This window comes from Drosophila persimilis, unplaced genomic scaffold (assembly GCF_003286085.1).
Source record: "Drosophila persimilis strain 14011-0111.01,24,50 unplaced genomic scaffold, DperRS2 tig00000191-arrow-pilon, whole genome shotgun sequence".
NCBI lineage: Eukaryota > Metazoa > Arthropoda > Insecta > Diptera > Drosophilidae > Drosophila > Drosophila persimilis.
Window position 1 is genome coordinate 4,895,044 of NW_020825298.1, and position 21,765 is coordinate 4,916,808.

The following is a 21,765-nucleotide window of genomic DNA, read 5'->3' on the forward strand; positions in this document are numbered from 1 at the left end:
CTCTGCCTCGGCTCCTCGCCGACAAAAACAAAAACAAAAAAAACACCAGAAACGTGTTAAAATATTAATTTATATTTAAATCGAAAATGATGCGTGCACACACATCAGTGGGATTTGCATATTTGAGTTGATAATATACTGGAAAAGAGTTTTTGGGAACATTTTCAAGATAAACTATTTCGGGTTAAGATTTTGGAAAGTGCCTGAAGGAAGGGAAAGCCTCAAGAATATCGGGAAATCTGTGAATAGAGGGAGTAATATACGATATAAATACAAATACTAGGGTTACATTTTATCTACCTACATATGTATCTATCTATAAGTATTTCTGCAGGACCAAAAGCAAGTAAAAGCGGCTAAATTCTTTCATTTTCATAGAAGTATCATCAACATACAAGGCCCTGAAAAACTTATTCATTTATAATTGAGATTATTTTTTAGAAAGCCTCAATTATTGGAAATCTATCAATCTATCTATCTACATATCTTTAAGCATTTCTGGAGGACTAAAAGCAAATAAGGCTGCTAAATTCTTTCCTAGAAGTAGCATCTCTGAATGAAAGGAATAAATATAATGTAGATTAAGTGATACTATATATCTATCCATCTATCTGTCTGTCTATCTATCTATCAATCTATCTGTCTGTCTATCTATCTATCTATCTATCTGTCTATCGATCTATCTTTAAGCATTTCTGAAGGACTAAAAGGCAGTAAGAGCTGCTAAGTTCTTTCATTTTTCTAGAAGTAGCATCTGTGAGTGAAGGGAATAAATACTATCCATCTTTCTATCTATCTTCAAGTATTTCTGGAGGTCTACAAGCCCGTAAGAGAAGAAGTCTTAGAAGTAGCACAAAAATATAAGTCCCCGAAAAGGTAATTCATTTATAATTCAGATTCTTTTTTAGAAAGCCTCAATTATTGGAAATCTGGGAATCTATCTATCTACTATATATCTATCCATCTGTCTGTCTGTCTATCTATCTATCTATCTATCTATCTATCCATCTCTTTAAGTATTTCTGGAGGTCTACAAGCCCGTAAGAGAAAAAGTCCTAGAAGTAGCAAAAAAAAAAAGAAGTCCCCGAAAAGCTAATTCATTTATAATTCAGATTCTTTATAAGAAATTTTTTTAATTTAATTCATTTGAATGCCCTACCCCTTCGTCTTGGGTGCGCTCTCTTTTCGTAAAGAAAACTTTTGACCCTCTTCTGCAATTAATAACTCCCAAGACCATTGCCCAGACCCACTGAACCCTCGAAAACATGAACCCAAGCAAACATTAAAAACTCGGGGGCAAGAACCAACAACGAGAAAAATTCAAATCGGCCAGGAATACGAGTAAAACGCACCTGCGGGGCCTATACGATGGCTTTCGCCTGCCCCGCCAGCCGCGGAAATCAAGAAAAACACGCAAAACAATTATTCTTAAGATATCTCAGCGGCAACATTAAAAGCCAATTCCACTTGATGACAATAGAAACAAAACGCGCGACACCTGCCCCCGGGGCTGCGCGGTGAGGGGCGTGGCAGGCTCCATAAAAAATGCAAAAGTATCCGCCAGGAGCACAACAAGCCGCCAAAAGTCTGCTGCTGCTGTTTCTTGCCTTTTCCGTTGGTCCTTTTTGGGCATCGACATGAAAAATAATGTCACCCTCCGCTGCGCGCTTGTCTTTTTTTCCGCGTTGGGTTTTCCTTCTTGCTTTTCTAACGTCTTGTTCTTGAGGTTTTCCTAACGAATTTTTGTGTCAACGCCGCATGTCGGGCCCCAGGCTTCAATGGGATTCAGCAGGACTGTGGGGTCTGTTGGGTCTGTCATGGGGTTTGTTTCACGCAGGGAGATGGACTGTGGGGGTACGGAATATCTTAGAGGTAATTATTCTTGATGGGATGAATGATGGTAGATTTTGGGAATTATAAACTTAATATAAGTTTATAGAGAACAAAATATATCCGCTTAACACTTTTGTAAGGGCGAAAAAAATAAAATACCAAAAAATACTGAAAATACCAAATTAACTACTCACTCTAATCAAAAATCCATAACTGTTATGATATAAAATACTTAAGATACCATAGCTACCAGAAAAAATACTAAATAAAATACCAAAAATACTGAAAAATACCAAATTAGCTACTAATAAAAAGACTAATAAAATACTTAATATAACAAAAATACTACAGATAAAATACTAACAAAATACCAAAAATACTGATAAATACCAAATTAACTATTTATTCTAATAAAAGTACTAATTGCTGCTATGATATAAAATACCTAATATACCAAAAATACTAGAAAACAAATACTAAATAAAATACCAAAAAATTCCAAACTAACTACTCATTCTAATAAAAATACTAATGGCTGTTATGATATAAAATACTTAATATACCAAAAATATTAGAAAAAATACTTTAAAAAATACCAAAAAATACTGAAAAATAACAAATTACATACTTACTCTAATAAAAGTATTAATAACTGTTATAATAAGAAATACAAAAAAAAAAATAATAATCCATCTTACTCCTAAAATAATCAATATACAGACTGTCCCAAAACTACCCCCGTAGAGCATCACTTCGTCGACTAGATCGCAGCCTGTACTAAACTCCTCCCCCGCCAATGTTGTTGTTGGCTTTTAAGTTGACATTCCCGCCCACTGCCGTGCCACCGCCCACAAAAGACACTCTCAGACACGGCCTCTAATGGGCCAACTTGTAAGCCTCCAATGCTGCCCCGAGGGCAGTACTCTCCCGCGTGCCGCGTCCCAGAAAGTGCTCCATATAATTGTCACCATGGGTGTCGCTGGTTCGTTTTGGGCCAGCTGCAGGCTCTGTCCGCGGCATCGCAGGTTGAAATGCCAAAACGTTTAAGAGCAAATTGTGGCAATTAAAAAAGCGCCGATGCCGCCTCGTGGAGTTCTGCAATTGCTTTTCCGGACAGATGCCAGCCGGCTGATAAGCACTTGACATGGCCCGAAAAAAATACAAGAAGAGATCGGAGAATCGGCAGAGGATGATATGATGGCAAGTATATGGCAAATGGCAAATGGCAAACAAACGATGTCAAAAGCAATTTATATGCAAATGGGGCCCACAGTCGATGCCAACTGAGGCGTTGAGGCGTTGACGGCGGCCACAGCGGCCAAAGCGGACGAGCGGATGAGTCGTCGAGTCAATTGATGAATTTTCATTGCATTTATTTGGGCATGAAATATCAAATATGTTTCATGGGTCCCCCCCGCCCTCTTAACCCTTCGCTGACCAAGGACCGCAAAGTGGGCAACACTTTTGAATAATGCATAAAATGTGTAAAATGTGAAAATGTGTAAAATGTGAAAATGAGTTGCGGCTGAAAGGCAAATGAAACTTTACAACAGCATTTGAATATCAAAGCCATGTAATTTGCCAGCGTTTTTTCTTTGCTCCCCCCACTCCCCGCACCCTTTTGAACTTCATTTAAATTATAATCGAAAATTTGTTACAATTTGATGATGAGGTGGGAAATTAACAAGGGCTAGATATCTGATGAAAAGCTATACCTTGAAGGATGTTTGATTCTGATTATTCTGAATTTTATTTGGAACCCATAGAGGGTTAGGTATTTTTCTCGAAAAATAAGGGACTCTAAATCCTAAAATAAAAGGGCAATCTCGGGGGGCATGCAATTAGTCTACAGTCCTTAAAGTTTTCTTTCAATTTCCAATAAGAATGCATCTACCAAATCTATGCAGATTCCATGACTTTCCCAAAGTCAATCATATTCCATAAATACTCCACAAAAACCATGAGCCGCTGAACAATGCGACGTATGCTAATAACCGAACTAAAACATGCGATGATTTCCATTTCTGCTCGACATTGTTCCACCTCATGACCATGAAATTGCTTTCCGCTTTCCTCGGCGCAAAGCCCAAAGCCCAAACGCAGTGGGAGGACCAGGACCCAGCGTCGCATATTATCCAGAATTGTTATCAGCGGCAAGCGACCCATATAACTGCAGGCCCTGAGGGGGCACCCGGCCAGGAGGCACACACACACACACACTCTCGCAAAATGAACTCAAACGAAAAAAGAAGAAAAACAAATTTTAAAAAAAACGAAAAATACGTAAAAGAAGAGGCGAGGAATGGGGTGGCTGGAGAGCTGGAGAGCTGGAGGGTTCATCCCAAGGTTTGGGGTGCGTTTTCCAGGGCCGGCGCCTGCAGATAGGCACAATAATTGTATCAAAAGCATATTTTCCATTCTGGTAGAACGAATTTTATGCTTTTTCAATAAACATTAACCGATTTTGGTATTTTTTCATATAGGAAAACGAAAACCCAGAAATAAATGGCAATGAAAATGTTAAGCGGCAAGCAGCCAAAAAGTATGCAATCATTCATGCGTTCATTATTTCATAGACTCTGGAACTCCGAAGGGCATACACAGTCCCCCCCCCCCACACCCGCCATGGCTCTTTTTATACCCGATACTCAAAATGAGTATTGGGGTATATTAGATTTGTGGTAAAAGTGGATGTGTGTAACGTCCAGAAGGAATCGTTTCCGACCCCATAAAGTATATATATTCTTGATCAGCATCAATAGCCGAGTCGATTGAGCCATGTCTGTCTGTCCGTCTGTCCGTCTGTCCGTCTGTCCGTCCGTCCGTCTGTCCGTCTGTCCGTCTGTCCGTCTGTCCGTCCCCTTCAGCGCCTAATGCTCAAAGACTATAAGAGCTAGAGCAACGATGTTTTGGATCCAGACTTCTGTGATATGTCACTGCTACAAAAATATTTCAAAACTTTGCCCCGCCCACTTCCGCCCCCACAAAGGGCGAAAATCTGTGGCATCCACAATTTTAAAGATACGAGAAAACAAAAAACGCAGAATCGTAGAGAATGACCATATCTTTTAGACTGCAGAATCTGAATTGGATCGTATAATTATTACAGCCAGAATCACGAAAACAATTTCACTCTTTCTCGCTCTGTCTCACTCTAACACACAGGTTTCATGGTCGGTTTTGCCAATTGCAAAATATGAGTTCAAGGATCTCAGAACCTATAAAAGCCAGAGCAACCAAATTTGGTATCCACACTCCTGTGATATCGGACCTTGACCGTTTCCTGTCCAAATTTCGCCACACCCCCTTCCGCCCCCGCAAAGGACGAAAATCTGAGGCAACCACAAATCTCAGAGACTATTAAGGCTAGAGTAACCAAATTTGGTGCACACACTCCTTTAAGATGTCACTATAAAACGTATATCTCAGAATTTCGCCCCACCCCCATCCGCCCCCACAAAGGACGAAAATCTGTTGCATCCACAATATTGCAGATTTGAGAAAACTAAAAACGCAGAATCATAGATAATGACCATATCTATTAGATTGCTGAATCTGGATCAGATCAGATCATTTTTATAGCCAAAAGGAACAAATCAATTTGCAGTGGCTACGCAGCGCCCGACGTCACGCTCAGACTGATTTTCTGTCTCTCTCGCACGCACTCTTTGTCGTGTCGTTAAATATTAGCGGCGTCTGCCGGAGGAGAGCCATACTGACTTAGTATCGGGTATAACCGTAGAGTTGCGGTGTCCGCAGCAACTCACAACGTTCCCCCTCGTTTTTTTTGGTATATTGTTTGAACACACAAATATGCAAACAGAAAGGCCCCAGCCAAGTCGGGGGATCGGAGTTTTGCCTGGGAGTATGGCAATCAATGAGTTGGAAATATTTTCGTTTAACATTTTGCTATTGGCTTTATTTGTTAGATCTGAAATCACCCACTCCCCTCCCCCCCTTTGGACTTGGATTTTTGGTAGGGAGAGTTTTTAATTTTCCATGCAATCCATTGGCATTCTTTTGAATCTATGAATTATGTGGAAAAAAAAACATATTAAAGAGGCCAAGACTGGGTCCCAGGCATGCCAATCCTCAACAGTTGGCTATCCACTCTCCCTTTAATTACTGGCAAAAGCTTCAACCATTTTTCCTTTGGTAAGGCCCCAACTTGAAGGAGCCACAGCCACCATGAAGGTCACAGCGACACAGCGACAACATTGGCATTAGCATTAGCCCGATGTTGTGGGCCACTTGTTAAACTCAATTAGATTCATTAGGCGAAAATTGCGCAAGTGTCCAATCTAACTTTGACCATTCCAGAGGAGCCAGAGCCAGAGCCAGATCCGGGGGTCACCCGGATGGGGGTCAGCGGAAATAATAAATGTTTGGGCACATTAAATAAATGATTATTACAAAGGCTACAAGGGATGGACACTGAAACTGATGGCAAATAAAAGCGCAGCAAAAATGTATTTTATTTGCACAGGACATACACACGCACAGGAGTATGTCCTTTGGCTGGTAGTCGGCGATAGAGACGAGCAGTCAGAGCGGCAAATAAAAATTATCAACGTGCGAAAATAAAACCCGATGTGCGATGCGATGTATTTGGGGCAAAAGTTATGATTGCCCTGGGTACCCCCCACCCCCCACCCCCCATAAAAACTGATTATGTGTCACTTGATTAGATGATTTTCTCGCATGGGGGTTTTATGCTCTCCGGGTTTATTGTTGCCCAAACAGATCGCTCAAATCGTTGAATTTATGATCTGTCACAGGGACATAAATGTATCGAATTTTTCTTCGTTTCGTTTCGGTTTCTGTTTCCATTTCCACCCTGGCTGGTTGGCTGGTCCATAATTAAAATAATAATTTTCACGAAAAACTTAAGACCTTGTAATTATAATTGTCAGTTTTTCCAACCCCCAACAAGAGGCTGTGCCGCGGCCGGCCCGTGCGGGGTTGTTGCTCATTAAACATAATTTTTGTGTAAACAAAAGCGCCTGAAACTTGAGAACAAAATCGATGTGGGGTTTCCTTCCTGGCGGGGGGAGGGGGGGGGGGAGTGGTTACCCTTCCTGAAACGCCCCACCAAAAAGTTCACACAAAAGTATGCCATGGATATTTTTTAATTACACTTCAGAAACAGAATATTTTCTGGGATTAGATGACGATTGAGATGACTTTCTGGGAACACCAAAGTGTAGTAAGAGAAACCTTAAACCTGGGAACTGTAAGGACCTTCACATAGCTCGTCTGTCATCACCGGCATAGCTATACGTATAATTAGTTGCAGAGCCTCATCAGGGCTTGTATTCTTCTTGGATCAGCCCCCTACATATGGCCAGAGCGAGCGACTCGACTTAATTGACATGTAGAGAGGTCAACAACAAGCAACTCATTTGCATGTCAGCCAGAGACAAAGGACCCGCAATTAGGGAATAACAGACTATATGTATATAAAAAACAATTGGCAATCGCAATTATAGCCGCAGTACAGTGTCCACAGAATGTGGGCTAAGCTGGCTAATTATACTCGTCGGTGGCAGCATGATGTGGCAAGAAAGTGAACCGGCAACACTGCCCTAACCGCAAAGCAACTTGTGTCGTCGCCAGTTGGTCCTGCAGGACCGCAAGCGGAGAAACCAATTCGTTGCGAGGCCTCGGGACATTGAAATTGGAAAAGCGAAGCGTATTGAATTCGATTGAAGTGAAATTGGACAGCCTTTTTTGTGGGCCCTGCAATTAAATGAGCATAAAATGTCAGCGACTTGGACGAAGCAATTTCAATAACCAAAATTGGTTAGTAGCCCCAGGATAGAGCCCAAGAGCCCAGGACGGAGGGAGGTGGAGGGGGGGGGCAATGCTTGTGGTCGTTTTAAACAAACCGCAGGTGTTGCATACATTTGCCAGCTTTGCATTAATTATGATGTGTGTCTCGGTGGGGGCGGCAGGGGGGGTAGTGGGAGACTGCAGCAGGAGCAAAACTATTTGCAGCACTTGCGACCAAAAGCCGGGGAAAGCTCGTACCTAAAATTGTAGCATACTTATGGGCTAAAGTAATTTTATTGCCCTGCACAGGAAGCACCATAGACGACAGAGTCCTGGGAGAGAGAGCGGGTCCTGCTAGAGCTCATGGCACATCGTGTGACCCGTAAACTTTACAGTTTCTTTGTTTGGACTTCGTTTCGTTGCCCCCAACGTGGCAACGTGCCGGGTTTTGCCCAAGTTTGTTGCCGCTCTTATTATTTTAGTTGGGTAGTTTTTCGCTGCACTCTCTCGTCGCTCTTGTTACTCAGCACGAGGAGGGTGCGGGGGGTATATTATGAGCGGGTAGACCCCATAAAAGGTAAGTCCTTAAGACCGAATAAGAACTATCCCTTATTGAGCTTTTATACGTCATATCTTTTGGCCTTTTCTTTGCAGGATTTCCATCTTCTAGCATATGGGATTACCAGGTATCCCTTAGTCGGAATAGAGACCCCATCGATAGTCGGCGAGTGGAATTCGTCTGAGGGACTGCAAAATGTTGAGTTGCCACATAAAATGTTATTGCGAAAAACTATTAAATTTCTCTGGAGATGAAAATATGATCAGAAATTTAAATCGATTTATTAAAAGCCGTCGCAGTGGTTCCTTCAAGTGATTCCAGGAGTTTGTTATGCCGGGAGTCTGGGACCGAGCCAAAGGACCTCGAACATGTGTTGCCATACAAAAGTTTTGTGCAGGAACAGCGAAAAGGTTTCCAATGAGTGTAGTTTTGAGGGATTCAATGAGGTACAGTGGGTCGAGAATATAGTAATGGGAGTACAGCACACTGAAGACAAACGATCGGTAATGCTTCGCTTAAAGAGAGATATATTAAGAGAAAAATCCCTTGGAAATCTATGATCTTCTAGTGAAGATCCCATGAGGCTTTGTCTCAGGGTTGACACATTTCTTTCCACTGTACCCCTGCCCCCAAGGACTTTGGCAGTCATCTTTCGGGCAGCACAGAATTTACTATGTTCACTTAATGTCTAGACAAAGCCTCCAATTACCTTATCCGATTACACGAAGATTTGCCCCCCCCACCATCTTCCACCCTTGACCCGGCATGCCCGAAAACTCTTCTTCTGCCCAGAGAGAAATCTTCATATTACTGTTGTCCCTTTTTTATTCGTGGCGGAAAATGTTTCGAAATATTTTTGGGGCCAAAGAAATGTGCCCACACCTTCGAGGGGACGGGACAGGCCCTGGCAGGGGGGAGGGGGGGTGAAAGGCACTTAAGTGCCTCTGTCCTTGGCCCAGGACTCGGGTTTTTAATTGAAGTGCAGTCGACAGTCGACAGTCCTTCTGCGTATCCTTCGGGCTGTGTGGGCGTCTCGTTTTTCGGGCAGGTGTAAAGTTAAATCACAAAATGAAATTAAAATAAACCAAAGCCCAAAACGAAACGTAATGAAGTACGGCAACAACACTCGACAACATTCTGCAAAGGAAAAACAACAAAAAATAAAAAGGATTAAACCCTGGGCTAACTCCTCGTCCCAAAGGGTTTCCGGTTTCTTTCCCCCCTCTGATGCCCATAATTAGCTGCAAATTTTTCGAGAAATTTTTCTACAATTTGTTACCTTTTTTTTCTTCTGTTGTGCCACATTTTGTTATTGAAAAATTCATAAGCAAAGGACTGCGGTGACCACGCCTACTAGCAGGGGGGTTTCCAAAGAGGATTCAAGGTTTCTTTGAGACAACCCTAGTATTTGGGTTGAAAACTCTATCCATATGCAGAGCAAAGCTTAGACATTATTTTATTTGTATGCTCCTGGAGCCCCTTTCTAACTCTACGCCCCTGTCCAGAGGTCAGTGAAGCATTTCTGTCATATTACAATATAATTTATTAAAATTCTTATTTAAAAAGCAAAGGACAACAGCAGAAGGAGGTCCAAGCCCAAGAGAGGTAGAGAGTAGTAGAGTGAAAAAATATTTGAAAAAACGAGATAGAGATGTACTCCCCCACCCCCCCTTTCCTACCCAGTGCACTCTCATCTAACAGAAAAAAAAAGCCACTCGTTAATGTTGAATTTTTAATACAAAAGCCGCACATGACACTCGCTGGCAAATTAGAATATTCCTTCTATAATTTTCCATAATGTGCCCCATTTTGGGCTCTTTTCTGTGGGCCGTGGAGTGTAATTGCATTGGGCGGACGCTTCCAGCAGATAGAGAGACCCCGGGACAAGCCTACATATTTGAGCCTCCCCTCCGGTTGCCACATTTGCATATGGAAAACGCAATCAAAACGCCGGAGAGTCAACAAAGGCGCTAAGTAAACTCAAACAAAATGGTCAGGCGGTCACCCCCCCGGGGGTGGGGTGGGGTGCAGGGAAAACCCACCTGAATATCCCCGAACATTTCATTTGGTCGGCGACGCATTTGTTTGAACTCTGACCAAAGGCACACGCCCCCTCCGAAAACGAACGTACAGTCGGGTACATGCCCGTAAGTTGCCGTCATTTAGTTCCGTTATGCCGTGTTTGCTTTTGTGGTTACGCCCCCGGAAACGCTTGACCAAAGGCATGGGGGCGGGCGGGTCTGCGGGGGTCAGCAAATGATTACCAACGGGCGATGTCAGGAGACCTATTCGTACCATATCTATGGGGTCTTGAATTAATAAGAATTTTATTCGATTTCCACCAGAAAGAGCTACCACAAATTCCTCCTAACCTTTCCCCCTTAACCAATTCCGAATTAACAATTTCTTTTCCAATCCAAGGCACAGAAATCTCCCCCGTTGAATCTTTCAAGGAAGTTCCTGGAAAATTAGCTAAACAAATGATGCAGAGAAGGCAAAGCAAATGCCAGGCACAGGCAATTAAAGGACCCCCCCCCCCCCCCCACACTCCCTCCCACAGCTGGGGGGCAGAGGCAGTGGAGCAAACGGAAAATTCATTACAAACAAATTAACAAATAAATCAAATTTCAATACGAAAATTTGTTTGCGAAAACAATTTTGAGACGGGTTTTTTGGGGGGAAGGGGGGTCTCTAGATCCGTTCGAATCGCATGCCACGCCCCCACCGTGGACGCAGGGCAAGAGGAGGAAGGTCCTTCCGTCTCCCAGCCACTGGTTGACTGACAGGCGGCAAATCGTCTGAAGCGCACTTGAGAAATCATTTATCTAAATTAATTCCTGTCGTTTACATTTGCCAGAAACAAAGCAACGGGCGAGGGGGATGTACTAAGGGGGTGGGAAAACAAAAATCAAAGATTAAGACAAACATTTACTACTTTTTAACCCACCACCGGGCGGGGGGGAGATCCCAAGGATAGACCGACGATTGCCTGGCAGCTAGACAGGCTCACGCCTTACCCCTCGCTTTGCTCCGGGATGTGCCCGGGCCTTCTTCTGCGACCCTGATGAATGACATGGCTAGGCATTTGCCGGATCCACATTCTGTCGACAGCGCGTTAATAACTCATTTCAAAATTCCTGGGCCACGTCTAACCGACATCGACATACGTAACACACAGAGATTCGGGAGTTTACAAAAAAAAATGATGTGGAATAATATTATTGGGGGTAAAGCGACTAAAGGATACCCGGTAGTTGGGATAAACATCTTTGGAGAGTCTCTAAAGGCATAATTTTAAACAGAAGGGAATATAAAAGCTAAACCCATGAGCTATGCTATGAAGATCGGTGGGAAGTACTAGTATAAAGCTCTTCCAATCTCTGGTATTTCAAGTCCAAAGCCTTTTCGTCTGGTCATGCCCTTGGTCTCCCTTTTTTAAGAGGTATAAACAGAATTACAATTAAAATTGTTCTTAGACTAAAATGGCAACATTTTCAACCCTTTCGACATCCCCCGCTCCACGGGCGGTCCCGCGTCTGAGGCAAAGTTGTGTTCATAAAATCGCGAGGCAAACGCAAGCGGTTAAAACGCACGCGGTTTCTGACGCGACGCTCGGCTTTGGCTGACAAAAGCACAAAATGAAGGGGAAAGGGGGAGATGGAAATGGAGAGAGTAAGCCGTTACAGTTCTCGACAGATAGAAAGAGAGAGAGGGAGAGACTGAGAGAGAGTGTAACTTGTTTTTCCAATAATTGCTTCTGTCAAAAGCAGCAATTATTCCAGTCCAACAACAAATGCCGGGGCTTCAATCGCTCTGTATAAATGATATATCACGGGGAGATCTCATGATTATATATATATTCGATTTGTGTGACGATAATTGTATGACAATGTGACCAGATCACGCAAAGATCGCACTTTACATAAGAAGCAAAAGTGTTGAGTAATGCAAGTGTTTTGTGGAAGCCTGAAATAACGATTGTATCTGAAACATTGTTTGCCTATAAGTGGATGAGTATTCATGAGAACGCCAGTGAATGTACTGCAGTCAGAAATAAGTAAATCTCTTTTAAAAAATTAGATACTTGTGATCTAGAAATTAATAGAAAATTAGAAACCTTTTATATTAGCACTTATAATATCTTGAACTAATGCTTTAATGCACGAAACTATAAAAATGTTTTGGTAATTTATTTTCCTTAAAAATATTATTGTACAATTTTCTTATAAATTCTTAGAAAAATATTTAATTTCTTAAAAAAAAATATAATATAAATAAAGCATCTCAGTTGATACAAATAATATTTAATATTTATTTGCTATACATTTTTAATACAATATTAATTCTAGAGAATATTTTTAATAGAATTTAATGGGAATTTCCCATAAATATGCTCATGGGTTGGGTTTTAGGAACTTCTTAACAAGTAGATTATTATTTGGCTATTATTTGGCATAAATAGACTCTGTTCAAGTGGTTTTAAACACTGCAATCGAACTAAGATTCGAGATAAATTTCACTAACCCTCAGAGGAGCCCTAATTCAGGCCCTTGAGGCGCTTCTGATGCGGGGACTCGACCAGAACATTGTTCACAAATTCCGGGGACTTGCGAGCATAGGCCACCACCAGCTTGTAAGGGGATATAAACTTCTGATCCTGACCGTTGGCCTGATCGCCCTGCTGCAGATTCATGGAGATGACAATCTGTACAAAGTCATCGAGGAAATCTTCGTGCAGGGCCGCTGGCATGCGTTCCAGGAAGGGGCAAATAGCCTTGACATTGTCTGAAAATAGAGATGCATTCAGTGGGAACCTCCTTGAGGAGCTGCAGGCCTTGGGTCTCACCTTTCAGAGTCCTGACACCCTCGTAGACAAAGACCTCGCTGCGAATCTCGACATTGTGCTGGATGAAGCCCACTTCGTTGAGCAGCTGGGCGAACTCCTCGCCGGGATTGGAGCTGTAGTGCAGCGGGGAGATGAACTGCTCGACGTCCTGCATGTACCCCGACCACTTCTCGTTCAACTGCAGGATCTTGTACACCTCGTAGACGGGATTGGAGGCGAGGAAGACGAGCAGGCAGTCGCCGCCTTCGGGCCTCAGCAGATCGTAAATGTTGGCCAGGGCCCCGCGCAGGTTCTGCACCCAGTGGAGGCAGTAGAAGGACGTGACGTGATCGAAGCCGCCGCTCAGCTCCTGCGGCAGTCGCTCGCAGCCAATGTCCAGCACCCGGAACTGGGTGCGCTCCTCCCTCCGGTAGTGCTGGCTGGCGAAGCCCACCATCTGGCTGGAGATGTCGGTGCCCACCAGCTGGGCCCCCCGCGGCATCAGCGGCTTGACGAAGTCCATCAGGACATTGCCCGAGCCAGAGCCCACGTCCAGGAGGGCGTCCTCCCCGTCCGATCGCCACTGCAGCGTCGAGGCGAACTCCTCCAGGATCAGCTTGGCGTCGTGGCGCTGCACCTGGTTGGCGTTCTGGTAGAGCGAGGCCTGATTCATGTCGGCGACTGGTGGGGCACTGCAGCGAATCCATAGCTTTATATACGTTCCGGTGACGTCCGAACGTCTCTCACGGCCTCTCATTTGCCACGCGCTCTCCCTCCGTCAGAGCCGCGATGACGTCGAAGTTCATTTATTTTTAAAGCTTTGCGATTCCATTGGTTTCGGAGAGAAAGAGGGAGAGAGAGATATCCAGATCGCTCGCCTACACTGGACAGCAGGGAATTTAATTTCGATAATTTTTAAATAATTTATTACTTGTTTCCTTTGACTAATTCCGAAATTTCTAAGTACTTTTACCCTTCAATCACTCTTGAATAAATTCCCAAGCTTCCCCTTTGTTCTCTGTTCCAGAACCAGAGAAGAACAAACCAGCGAAAAAAAACAGCGACCTCGCTGGCTCTTTGTCTCCACACATCCGATGTGGGAAGCTCAAGTTCGAGGTGAATAGCGCTTAGCTAATGCTTCCTTCATAGAAGTTCGCCTCGAATACGTAACCCAGTCATTGGAGCCCATACAAATGCAAATCCCCAATGAACTTGGGCAGGCCTCTGGAAGTGAATTCCTCATGAAATTATCATAATTTTCATAAGCAGTGTAAACCAGCCTCCATTTTGAACAGAAACAGAACAGCCCCCCAAAAAACAGAATTCCCAATTTTTGAGTGCAGAAGGGAAATATTTTTGGAGTGCATTGATCTGCAGACTGCGGGGGAAATACTCAAAAACTGAAGTTAGTTCAATGACCTACCCCAAAAAAGGCACTCTATTTCGGTCGAGACTTCATCGAAGATCGAAGATGATTTACGGGTCTAGGAATAGATGCGGGACTTGGGCTGGTTTCACTCGAATCCAGAGCCTGCACCCCACTGTTGGCACTTTCAGGGAATATAAATTCATTAAAAACATTCCATTTAGCTGCAAATTACATTTGTGTAATTGCTGCCGGGCCCAAAAGATGGAAAGAAAGAGCTTATGATATTTCAAATATTCCACATATGAGCATAACGAACGTTTGATGTCCCCCCCCTTGGCACCCCCCCTTGTCCCTCCCTTGTATAAATTCATTTGCCAAAAGTGACATCAAAAGCCGAACGAATGCCTCTCTCCGGGTCTCTGTTTCTGTTTCCGGTTTAATGTGTGTGGGCGTTACGGCTGGTTAATTGCATTTGGCGCAGACTCTTCTCGGCCAGGGCTGAGCAGAAAGGGTTCCGGGCTTAGGGCTGCAATTACCGAAAGCTGTCGATTGGCTCGAGCTGTCACAGAGACACAGAAATCAATTAAAGCGAACGAAGGGAGTTGGGTCCACGATGGGCATCGGTTTTTGGCATGTGTGGAGAAATCTGAGACCTTGAACGACCCAAAATACAATAAATTTATGTATGAAATGATGCCCGTTTAATAGCTATTCCTCGTGGAAATGGTAGTGCTTTCAGCCTCTTTTGAAAGCCCATCAGGTCTCTAGAATATTGTTTCAAAATGGAAAATATAGTACCTTTTGTCACCCTTTAGGTGCTTTTGGAATGAACCATCTTTGCCTGGATCCAAGCCCACTTAGGCCGTCTCAAAGTCTTCGTTGGACTTGTGATTTGGAGGTCCATGGAGTGTGTCTCCTACTTGCCTGCTTGACGTTGCTTCCACTTTCACTTTCACAGCCATTCTTGAGGAAATGTTCCCTGGACTAGGAGTCATGGGCATGAGGACTGGCTGAGATCCACCTTCGAGGAGATGTCCGTTCTTGAAGCAGATCCCCAAGACCTCAGACCTCAACCCCCCATCGCTATAGCAGATCTCCTTACACTTAATCTTTACCCATTTTCTTACCCATTTCGACTTTCATTTGAGTGCTGTAATACCCTGCGACGCCTTGGCCAATTCGGTAACCCCCCTTCTCCGCCCCCAAAAACCTCTCGCAGTTCCGCAAACAATCGCAGGGAGCAAACGAAAAGCCAAAGCAAACAGATTCCCATAGTTTTATGTGATTTCTAATGGATTCACGCACACTTGGCCTTCCCCCCCCCCAAACCATCGTGAAGTCCGCTCTTAAGAACCACCCCACGGCAGCTCCTGCCCCTGGAAGGCATTCCCCTGCCCCCGAGAATCATTCACACACACTTGGAAACTATTCAAAGTTTATCTAACTGGGCAGTACATGGGCATATTCCATATAGAAGCCTGTTCTGGCTATTTGTCTATCCAAAACGAAGAGGTGGATCGGGTGGGGGCAACAACAAAAACTTGGGCATATGTTGAAATAACAAAATAACAAACAAAACAAGAAAATCCCAGAAAAGGCAGCGGGGCGGGGCGGGGGGACCAGGGTTTAGACTGAGATTCAGTTCTGTTCTTTCGGTTTTCGTAGTGGGGAAATGAGTTTTTAATGTCCCAAAGGGGAATACGGCATGGAAGGGGGGACTATGCAGATTTCAAATACAAAGTAAACGCCGATTTGTTGTTATTGATTAGAGCAGACAGGAGCTGGGGTCCTCGGAGTCTCGGGCCAAAACATATGAGCACATACTTGGCTTCATCATCGTCGAACCCTCCATCTTCGAGCAGATCCCAAGACGACGACGACGACGACGTCGAGGACGGGCAGGAGGATGCCGCAAACTTGATGAGTATTTAAAAGTTTTCCATTGTGTGTTTGATGAATATTTAATTAAGCATAAAAGGAGCACAGCCCGCCCCCCGTCCCCTCTGTCCCCCCCTTTTGTTGCTTAAGGAAAAACTTCGGCAAAGGGTGGCTTCTGTTGCTTCTGTGGCGTCTTGTTTTCCATTTCTCCCAAAAAAACATCCTTTCTTTGCCCCCCACATGCCGCACCGTGTGGCGGGGCCAGCTTAGGCCACGCAAAAGAATAAAACAAAATCAATTAACGCTTCCTGTTAGCTGGTTTTTACTCTTTCTTCGAGGGCAGGGTACTTACGGCGGGCCAAGTGGCTGGAATCGTGGAGAAAGGGGCACAGTCTATCAATGAATCGATGGATCTTCTCCTTTTCACAGGTTTTGGGAGACATTTTGGAGTGTCTCCGCCACTTGGAGACTTGTTGCGACTTCCAGTCTCTCCCAGCGGTCATTGGTTGATCCCTCGTTCAAGTATCTTTCGGGAGAGGACATCGACACCTCTTACAAACTTGAGACATTGTAGGAGATCGCTTCCAGCGTCTGTACACAGAAGTTGTAACTCACTTTATGCAGGAAACCCAGCCTGTATCCTGTTTTGGCTTCTCTATCGTCCGTTTCTGGGGTCTTAGAGGGGTCTCAGGTGTTGCCAACAGATCCACATTCAATCCTGAAGGAATGGACCCTGGGTTATGGATTGGGGACACGCCTTCACGCTACTCGTTGGCTGGAAGCCTGCGTGAGATACACTTTCTAGGAGCACAGTCCTCCAGCGGGTCCTCCAGCGGGGCCTCCAGAGGGGTCTCCAGAGTGTTCTTCTGTGCCAAAAGACAGCATCTCCCCAAAAGGTATATTTCTCTATCGAAAATCGAGTAATATTCATTAACATCCCACTGAGAACCCATTTTTCTTAGAGTACCCCATCTTCTGCGAACCTCCGCTTTGCCTTGCCCCCCTCCCCACACAATTTGCTTGTATTATTTTTATTTTATATGTAAGTATTTTACAAGTTGTAAGCAAAAGGCCGGGGCTCAGAAGAGCAGCGAAAATAATTAAATAGTAAAGGGCCAAGGCAGCGTGCCGCCAAAGGAGCTCCCCGCCCCTATACCAGCGCCCCCCCAGCGCCAACCACGAACCCACTCAACCCTTTGTGCCAGTTTTTTCTTGTTGGGAAAAACTTCCTTTGCTCCTTCCGAGGGAAAAGGGCAAAAAGAAGCCCACAAATGGCCAAAAGCTAGCGAGTGTTGATGGCAGGAACAAAATACATTGCATGCCCCCCCCCCCCCCCCGTTCCACGCCCCCGTTTTTTATATATGTATGAATATTCCTTCTTATATTAATTTGTTGTTCTTTTTTTGTGTTGTGTTCATTTTTTTCGTCGATTTTTGCGGGCGTTGGGAAAATTAATTAAAAATTAAATGAATGAACGAACGCCGGGGATAATGAGCCCCTAAGCTGATTTTGCGCTTAAAAGTGTGCAATGGGAGAAATTGTCGAGCTGCCGGGGCACACGGCATTCAATAGCATTCGCTTCCCAATACAGCCACGCCCACCCAGGTATCCCCAACACACACACACACACACACACACCAACACCAACAAAGAAACGTAAAACTTGCAATTTTTTGTCGCATTTTTTGTGCCGGTTTGTTTGTATTTTATTTTCGTTTAATATCGACAAAGAGAAAAGAAATCAGAGAGGGGGGGGCGGAAGGAAGCTTTGAAGGAGCCGTGGCAAAGGAAGGGGAGGCGAAGAGGACCAGAGAAAAATGGTGAAAATTTTCTTTAACGTAACAAAATATTTTTATAAAATAATCAAGTTTTTCCTTTTGCGCTGTTTTGTTTGCTGCAAATTATTTTTAGCTTCGCGGGGCAAAGAGGACAGAGGGGCACAGCGAGGGGGTGGGGTAAAAGAAAAGCAGAGGGGTGGAGTGGAGTGGGGAGGGAAGAGAGAAAAGCGAGGGCTTTCCTCTGTGTTTTTGGTGTAAATTAAAATTGTCCGCATTGCGTTTTTTTTTTTATAATGAGAGAGCAGTGGAGTGGTTCCGGGAAAACGTTCCCAATATGGAAAGACAAAAAATAAAAATTAATTAATAATGGCGAGATACTTGAATGGGAAAATCGGTAAAAAGAACCGAGAGGAATCAATGTTCAAAAGGAAATATTTTGTTGTGAAAGGAAATATGGAATGATGTTTTATAAAGGTAAATGGGAGGAGTCCGTAAAGGGAGGAGGTGTTTTTTGAAGAATTAACAAAAGGCAAAGAAAAAATCGGTAATAGATACAAAAATGTATAAAGACAGGAAAGCAAAATGCGTAGCCGCAAAATGTTTTGTGGATTGGCTTGACCCTAGCCCACAGAGACTCAAAGTCAAAGGGCAACCCCTAAGCCGCAAAATCTCAACCAAAACCCCACAACGAAACATCCTGCAATCCCCCCTTAAAGCAGAGACTGAGAACACTATCAAAAGTCAATTACAATGCAATTATTGTGGGCCCTTGCCCCGCCCCCCGCTCGAAGGAAAACCAGAAAAACATTTTGAAAAGCCATTGAAAAACTTTAATTGAAAATATCAAATTATTTTCGAGTTGGCGTCAGCAGAATAAAAACCAAAACTGGCGTCCAATAAAGCCAAGGGGGGAGTAAAGGTGTGAGAGGTGGTCCGAGATATATGTGTATGTGTGGGTGTGTGTATATCATTAATTATGTGGCCAGATTGTAGTGGCGACAACTTTGCTTTCGAAAGAAAGTTGACTCCGGAAAAGTGGCCGAGAGCCAGGAGTCGGGCGAAATTCTAATGAGTTGGCATTTTCTGAAATTGTCTGAGACACAAAATCTTCCTCTGGAAGCATCACCCCATCAGCAGATCCCCAGGAATTTCTCGTTGTAAAGTAGCTGAAATGACATTAAAAAGGCAAAACCAAGCAGAAAGGACATCCACATCCGCATCCTTATGGGCACTAACCAGAGACACACACAGACACACACACATAGGGGAAGGATAATTCTTCTTCAACCCTGTGCTCCTCCTGCCATCTGCTTCCATCGTTTTATAGTTTACAATCTTATTATCTTTGCTTGGGCATCTCAAGTCCCATCTCATAGACACCATAGCCACAGGACCATCCCCACACACCCCCACACACACACACATTTTCCTAAGGCAATTAAAAATCTTCACACTGTCGTTGATGATGTCCTTTTCCTGCCCTGCCCTGCCCTGCCCTGCTCTGCTCTGCTTTTCGGCTGTTTTGTTGTCTTTTCGCCTCGTTTTGTCCTTGGGGCCAAACTTGATTTTGTTTATTAAACATATTTTGCATAAAATTCACTTTATTTGCAGTTTATTTCATAAGAAAATTACATTTCCCAGCGAGTGGGCCATGCTTGATAGTTTTTCCCCTCCCTGGAAGGATGGAAGGATGGGGTCCAAGGAGTGCACCTTATTCTTTGATTATGTTTGATCACGTTCTGTTGGAGAGTTTATTTGTTGGCTGGAGGAGAGCCATTGTTTGGCAGTGGCTGGAGGTGGAGATGGAGAGGCCCTTCCGAGGTGTGGATTTGGAGGGCAAGTGCGGAATAGTTGGATGGTAGAGATGGTAGAGGATGTGCTAGATGCGATACCTGTATTTATTTTAGAAGAAGCATCTTTTTGGGATCCTTAGAACGAGAACTTGGAAAAACTGGAAGAGATATTTGTTCAAGAGGAGCAACCAAGGCCCCAAGTACTAGATGATACTTTTTGGTGAAAGAACTCGCACAAATTAACCGAATATTCACCGCCTTAATCCCGAAACAACCCCAACCATCTCTTATTAATTTTCGTGGTACCTACACCCATTCAACCACCCCCCCCCGTCCATCATTTCACGCTGCTCTTATCTAACACTGGAACATTTTCGCCCTCCCCCATGGACCAAGCCGAGTGAAGTCACACATGAAAATCCCATAAAAATTGACAATAATAACCCACATATCATCATTGCTCTCTCCCTCCCCCTCCCCGCCGGCACATATGCACAGACGTACGTTCCACACGATAAGAAGTCAACGCCTGCAAATCAACCAGAAATCGCAATCCACTCCCTTAAGGACAGAAGTAGAGCCAAAACCAAAACCAAAACCGAATGAAGAAGAAAATCCCATAAAAAACAGTTCAATGATATAGAAAAATAGATAAAGCGAAATTTGCAAAAAATAACAACAATGCAGAAAAGAGAGAGAGAGAAACACACAAAGAGGGGAAATGGAAAGTGGAAAAAGGGAAAACGCGTGGCAAAGGCATGAACTTTAAACTAAGCCGCAAAAGGCACTTGAATCGAGTTTTGGGAAGCGACTACCGAGTGCCCCACCACGGTGTTGTCAAGTGAATAATGGGACAAATCCGCAGAGTAAATATGACACGTTGCAAAATGCCATTCGATGATAAAAAAAAAAGAGAAGCAGAAACGAGTGCTTGAACCCACCCACTCGTACACCCACATTTGATGAACCCTTCCACCACCCCCAGAGGACTGTCACTGACAGTCACACATCCTTTCACGAAAGGTGTTTTGACAAGGCGTCATGGCAAGTCAAAAGTGCAGACACAACAGGCGAAGGAGCATGAGACGGAGCTGGAGGTGGAGCTGGAGCAGTGGGCACACACCCTTTGCTACCGAACCGTAAGCGTATCAATAAAAAGATTGCTCCGCTGGGCATACGCAGTCTGAAAATGTTTGTTTGATAAGCCCAAGGATAGGGCGTAATACAAATATTACGCCTTTTTATGGTGAAAGCGAAGAGGGCAAACCGAATGTGGCATAAACATTACAAAGGGTTGCCACAGCCCCCTCCCTCCTGCCCCGAGAGAGAAGTTATGTCTCTGTGACATTGAATCTTTATGTGTGCATTCGATATGCATTAAAATTCAATAATAATAAAAGCAATACACAAAGTGAAAGACAAAAACCATGGAGAACTCCCCCAATTAACCCTTGAAGAGACCGCACGAAGAGGGGAAGTACTAGCTCTCCGTCGGAGGCAATATGAACGTCACATAAATCTTGGCAACACTACTACTAAGTCGCTATTAAGTAAAATTGACCACATATTTTATCTCATATGCGCACGCCACAAACGGAGCAGCCAGAGTCTCCGGCTCCACTATTTCTGGGGCAGATGGGGATGGAAGGACAAAACAGCAGCCCAGCGCCATACAAAACAGATACCAGAACAATGTCCGAGTAAATTAAATCAAAGCCTGAACGGACTCACCAAATTAGATGGATGAAGGGAGGAGGCTAGAGTAGGACTGTGCCTGGGGTCAAGGGAAATTAAAGGACCAGCGAAATGGGACGTAAATACTCGTATACGAACAACTTGTTGAGTTTTTGTGGCAACAAGTTGAAGAGAAAATTTGCTATAACTATTCAAATAACATATGGCATGATTAAAAGTTAAGTTTAAAATTATATTTTTTAATTAAATTACAAATTGTCCGG

At 43.9% G+C, this 21,765-nt stretch overlaps 2 protein-coding genes across 2 annotated transcripts in view; one reads left to right on the forward strand and one right to left on the reverse strand.

Moving 5' to 3' along the window:
• Nucleotides 1-21,765, forward strand: part of LOC6588863 (protein chiffon) — a 63,686-nt gene that overhangs the window by 18,568 nt on the left and 23,353 nt on the right. The gene's annotated exons all lie outside the window — the stretch shown is intronic.
• LOC6589341 (juvenile hormone acid O-methyltransferase) lies at nt 12,521-13,662 on the reverse strand. Its single transcript, XM_002015281.2, has 2 exons — nt 13,011-13,662; nt 12,521-12,949 (listed from the first exon to the last, which is right to left on the reverse strand). The coding sequence occupies exons 1-2, from the start codon at nt 13,660-13,662 to the stop codon at nt 12,702-12,704; spliced, it is 900 nt and encodes a 299-aa protein (XP_002015317.1). The 3' UTR covers nt 12,521-12,701.